At 47.7% G+C, this 6000-nt stretch overlaps 1 protein-coding gene across 1 annotated transcript in view; it reads left to right on the top strand.

Moving 5' to 3' along the window:
- Nucleotides 1-573: 573 nt before the first annotated feature.
- KIF5B (kinesin family member 5B) overlaps nucleotides 574-6000 on the top strand; it is a 51136-nt gene continuing 45709 nt past the window's right edge. Inside the window, exon 1 of the mRNA XM_073677615.1 lies at nucleotides 574-964. Coding sequence (XP_073533716.1) covers nucleotides 839-964 — 126 coding nt within the window. The 5' untranslated portion in view covers nucleotides 574-838. The remainder of the gene's footprint in view (nucleotides 965-6000) is intronic.

Here is a 6000-nt window from a genome sequence, read left to right as displayed (position 1 = left end):
ATATTCCTCTTTTTCTTCTCATTTTCCCCCAATATTGGCAAAATAAAAAATAAAAATATGACTATAAAGGTAATATAAAAATTAGGCCCCACGTATCACTCCCCCAAAAAAGAGGGAAAAAATATTTAAATATCAGAACGAGATTTTTTTTTTTTAAAGTTCTGAAAACCACATCTACGAAAAATAAGAAAATGGGTCTGGTCAATAAAAGGTTAAAAACAAACAAACAAATATGACAGACACTCTCTAGAGTGAGAAATGACAATACACAGAATAGGGAGTCAAAAACAGTCCCTCTTGTATCTTTTCTGATTAGTTTTCTTCCCTTCTCTTGTCTCCATCACTAGAGACATTTTACCGTAGTTTCATATTAACATTGGCGACATTGCACTACAGTAAAATGGCGGCCGCCGCTCTCACATAGCGGAGGATGACGGGGACGGTTTGTCCCGCTGAGTCACTGCCTCTAGCGCCCGCAGACTCTAGCCTCGCACTCCCAGTCTAAGCTCTACTGCCAACTCCTTAAACGCATGCGCAGTAATCTTTAGGGCGAGCCCTGTGTGGGCGAACATGACGTCATCGCCAGTTAACCGCCGGCAGGAGAGGAGGAGCAGGGAGCGTCACCGCCGGCCTCCACCATGGCTGCCATATTGGATGGGAAGTGAGGAGCCTCATTCCTCCGCCCACTGAGCTTGGTGGCGCACGGACCGGGCCTGGTTAGAGGCTGCGGTGCTTGTAGCCTGTTCGCCGTTTTGCACGCATCACCCGGTCCACCCCCGACTCTTTTTTGTTGCCGGACATTCGCCCCGGGCGTGAGGCGGAGGAGACAGCGGACAAGATGGCCGACCCGGCAGAGTGCAGCATCAAAGTGATGTGCCGCTTCAGGCCTCTGAACGACTCGGAGGTGGTGAGAGGTGACAAGTACGTGGCCAAGTTCCAGGCGGAGGACACGGTGGTGATCGCGGTGAGTGGCAGTGCCCCCCGAGGGTGCCCCCCCCTGAGAGTGGCGGCAGGGTGTGAGCCCCCCGAGACTGGCAGCAAGCGGGCTGTGCCCTGGGAGGTGCTGCCAAGCCTGGCTGTCCTGTCACTGATGGCACTGTAGATGCCACACAGGACTAGTGCCACCTACAGACTGAGGGGGTCTTGCCCCTGGTTACTTTGGCTGGTGCCACCTACAGACTATGAGGGGGTCTTGCCCCTGGTTACTTTGGCTGGTGCCACCTACAGACTATGAGGGGGTCCTGCCCCTGGTTCCTATGGCTGGTGCCACCTACAGACTATGAGGGGGTCCTGCCCCTGGTTCCTATGGCTGGTGCCACCTACAGACTGAGGGGGTCCTGCCCCTGGTTCCTATGGCCGGGGATATATGTGGGTAACATCCATGTAGTGCCCACTGCCTAATATTGCTATGGCATTGTTGTGATCTTTCCTGCTGTTACTGTGGGATGTGCCCATCCAGACTGGCATCATGGTGCTCTTGTCCTGATTGTTAGCTGTTCATCCTGTCACTAGGTGCCACCTCTCTAGTGTGTGGGTCCCTTGTATGAGTGACATCCATGAGGTGCCCGCTCTCTAGTTTAAAGACTTTCCGTGTGTCTTGTAGATTGACATCGATGTGATTATTCCTGTATTGTGCCACTTGAGACTGGCGCGCGGGTACTTGTGCTTGGTGATGATTATCTCTCTGGGGGATGGTCTGTCAATGTTTGTTGCACCTGGTTTTGGTGCCACTGCTCCTCACTGATTGTGGTGGTCCTTGCAGTGACTTATGTTTCGGTCACTATGGGTGGGGGATGATTGGGCAGGTCCTAAATTCCCTCACTGCCAGACAAGCATGACAGTTTTTTTTTCCACCAGGAGGTCCTCCACTTATTGGAGTCACAGGGCCATAAATCTTCCCAAATTATACCCACTCTACCCAGAGTGTAAATGTTCCTTTTTCTATCAAAGGGGCATTAAACCTAAAACTCATCCTACAATGTCAGAGCATTGCTCATATCTATACATGTATGACAGAAGGTCAGTACATGAAGCAATATAAATCAGTGTTCACACCAGGTGGCAGTGCCATGCGTGTATTATAATGGTTGGCATAGTCGTCTTGTTGGTACACTCGACAGGCTTTCTCTGCGGGCAGCAGACGACGTGCAGATTTGGATAAATTCTTTATCTTCTGGTTTTTGCCACAAAGGATATTGTCTGCTCTTAAGAACAGATTGAGCTTGATCTGGCAAAGAGCGGCTGGCCGAGCCCAGATGTTCCCTGCTTATGGCTCTGAGCGATCAGACGATGCGGCCTGGTGCCTGGCCTGTGAATTGCTGCTACAACATAGGAGGCTTCTGTCAGTCTATGGCATCCTGGTGATGATCCTTCTCATCCGATGGTAGACATGACGCCTCCTGCCATCTCTCACTGCATTGTTGTTGCTGGTGGTGAATAGCCGCGGTCACCTGTGGGATTGTCTGATCCCTCCTGTATTCTCTTCGCTGAGTTGTGAAAGCAGATATGGAAGGCTTAATACTTGGGTGTGCTCGTCCTCCTTAGTCATCGCTCTCATCTCATCATTATTGTAGAGTCACTGCTCCAAAAGGATGACATACTGTGATCTGCCAGCGCAGACGGCTTTACCACTTATATAAATGCAGTTTAATTACTGTCTAGTGATCTTTGCCGTCAGTGAATAGAAATAGTTTGCAGCCTCTGTATGTAAACAATGCAGGCCTAATTCTGCTCACAGCTGAGGGGCTGCCGCAGTTGTATCGAGTTGAGACATGGCTATGTACTAAATGGTAAAACGGTCACTGGAAGACATGGGTGTATGGGGGGGATGGCAAACTAGACTTAAAGGGGTTGGCCACTTGATCTAAATGTTCGGCCCCGATTAAAATAAAAAAGCTTATACTACCCCCAGTTGTTGTGACACGGAGCCCAATCAGTGCTGGGGTCACTGTCCCGGCCTTGGGACAAATCGAACATGAAAGGGGAGTCCGGGCTGCAGATGATCTGACTTCCTCTTCATGCTCAATTCGACAGGAAGTGGGAACAGTGACGCCAGCGCTGATTGGGTGCCAGCGTCACTTGTCACAACAGTATGGATGTCCCGGGGAGAGTGAGTGCCGACACTGCAGGAACGGCACCAGCACGGGAGTTGAGTATAAGATTTTTCTTTTTATCAAGGCCAAGCGAGGGGTATGACAAGGAGTGGTCCAAGTAGTGGACAGGCAGCTGCTGCCAAGGAAAATGAAGTAATGGAACTCATTAATAGGGTCATGCATAGATGCTCGTGATGAGAACATAGTTTTGCCTCTATACAAGTCAGCAGTGCGACCATACTTATATACTGTGTACAGTTTTAGGCTCCAGTGTATAAGAAAGACATAGCTGAACTAGAGCGGGTGCAGAGAAGAGCGACCCCTTTATGACCTATAGGTACGCCAGAGGTCACCTCCCACCGTTTGATGCAGGCTCCAGTGCTGAACCTGATCTGATCTGCTATCATGTGCCTCTAACAGCCGCGGGTGCAATTGCTATCCATGCGCGGCTGTTAGCATGTTAAATGCTGCTGTCAATCTCTGACAGCGGCATTTAACATGAACGCGCCGGAAGCGCGGCACCCCTGTCACATGATCGCGGGGTGCCGATGGGTTGGCATGACAACCCGGTGTCTGCAGGAGACCCCCTGTGGTTGTCATAGCTGATCTGCAATGATCGCCGCCCAGTGGCAGATGATCATTTCTGCTACACATAGCAAGGCTGAAGCCCTATGTGTAGCACAAGGGATCAGCATATCGCATCTTCAAGTCTCGTAAGGGAACTATTAAAGCAAGTAAGAAAAAAAAAAAAGTTTTTTAAAAAAATATATAAATTCAAATCACCCCCCCCTTTTGCCCCCTTCAAAATAAAACAATAAAAAAATCAAAAATACATTTGGTATCCCTGCTTTCAGAATCACCTGATCTATAAAGATATAAAAAGAATTAATCCGAACGATAAACTGTGTAACGAGAGGAAAAAAAAAAAATCTTAATGCTAGAATCAGTTTTTTGATCTCAGCAACATTGCAATAAAATACAATAATAGGCAATGAAAACATGGTATCAGTAAAGACGTCAAATCAGCAGGCAAAAAAAGCCCTTACCCAGCCCCAGATCCTGAAAAAATGGAGACGCTGCAGGTCTTGGAAAATGGCGACCTTGTCATGGAAAGTGAGGAGTCGGAGGTTTGGCTTACCAACTCCACAGCCCTGGAAAAAAGAACCCAAAAAACAATTGTGGAATTGCACTTTTTTTTTTTTTTTTTTTTTTTTGCAATTTCACTGCATTTGAATTTTGTTCCCTGTTTTCCAGAACACAGTATGGTAAAATCAATGATGCCGTTCAAAAGTACAACTCGTCCCGCAAAAATAAGCCCCCACATGGCCATATTGACCGAAAAATAAAAAAGTTATGGCTCTGGGAAGAAGGGGATAAAAAAACCGATAATCCCAAGGTCAGGAAGGGGTTAAGGGAATTGGTGATCTACAATACCAAAACAGGTCATCAGACTTGTGGTTATTCACTTTGGAAAAACGAAAGCTTAGGGGCGATCTTATTACAATGTAGAAATGAGGGGACAGTACAGAGATCTGTAGAATGATCTTTTTACACCTAGGCCTTTAATGATGACAAGGGGGCTACATCTAGAGGAAAGAAGGCTCACTCATAATCAGACGCAGATTCTTTACTGTAAGAGCAGTGAGACTATGGATCTCTCTGCACATGTTATAAATGTTGATTCACTGCAAAAGTACACTGCTCAAAAAAATAAAGGGAACACTCAACACATCCTAAATCTGAATAAATGAAATACAAACTACTAACACTGACCTACAAAGCCATCCATAACCTCTCTCCTCCGTACATCTCTGAACTAATCTCCCGATATACTCCCTCACGTAACCTCTGGTCCTCCCACGACCTCCTTCTCTCCTCTACACTTATCCGTTCCTCACGCAATATCCTCCAAGATTTCTCCCGAATATCTCCCATCCTCTGGAATTCTGTGCCTCAACACGTCCAATTATCCACCACATCCGGATCCTTCAAACGGAACCTGAAAACCCATCTCTTCAAGAAAGCTTACAGCCTGCAATGACCCCGCTGCCTCCTTAACAACGCTGAAGCTACTACTACTGCAACCCCCCAACCTACTGTATCCTCCCCATTCCCGTAGAATGTAAGCCCGCAAGGGCAGGGTCCTCTTCCCTCCTTACCAGTCTATCATTGTTAGTTTGTTTACTGTAGTGATATTCTTATTTTGTATGTAACCCCTTATGTACAGCGCCATGGAATCAATGGCGCTATATAAATGAATAATAATATTCACATTGAATACTTTGTTCTGTACAAAGTTGAATGTGCTGACAGCAAAATCACACAAAAATCATCAATGGAAATCAAATTTATTAACCAATGGAGGCCTGGATTTGGAGTCGCCCCCAAAATTAAAGTGGAAAAACACACTACAGGCTGATCCAACTTTGATGTAATGTCCTTAAAACAAGTCAAAATGAGGCTCAGTATTGTGTGTGGCCTCCACGTGCCTGTATGACCTCCCTACAACGCCTGGGCATGCTCCTGATGAGGTTGCTAATGGTCTCCTGTGGGATCTCCTCCCAGACCTGGACTAAAGCATCCGCCAACTCCTGGACAGTCTGTGGTGCAACGTGACGTTGGTGGATGGAGCGAGACATGATGTCCCAGATGTGCTCAATCGGATTCAGGTCTGGGGAACGGGCGGGCCAGTCCATAGCTTCAATGCCTTGATCTTGCGGGAACTGCTAACACACTCCAGCCACATGAGGTCTGGCATTGTCCTGCATTAGGAGGAACCCAGGGCCACCCGCACCAGCATATGGTGTCACAAGGGGTCTGAGGATCTCATCTCGGTACCTAATGGCAGTCAGGCTACTTCTGGCGAGCACATGGAGGGCTGTGCGGCCCTCCAAAGAAATGCCACCCC

This window comes from Phyllobates terribilis, unplaced genomic scaffold (genome assembly GCF_046119375.1).
Source record: "Phyllobates terribilis strain yellow unplaced genomic scaffold, ASM4611937v1 Scaffold_4__5_contigs__length_816908805, whole genome shotgun sequence".
Taxonomy (NCBI): Eukaryota; Metazoa; Chordata; class Amphibia; order Anura; family Dendrobatidae; genus Phyllobates; species Phyllobates terribilis.
This window is presented reverse-complemented; position numbering and strand designations above follow the sequence as displayed.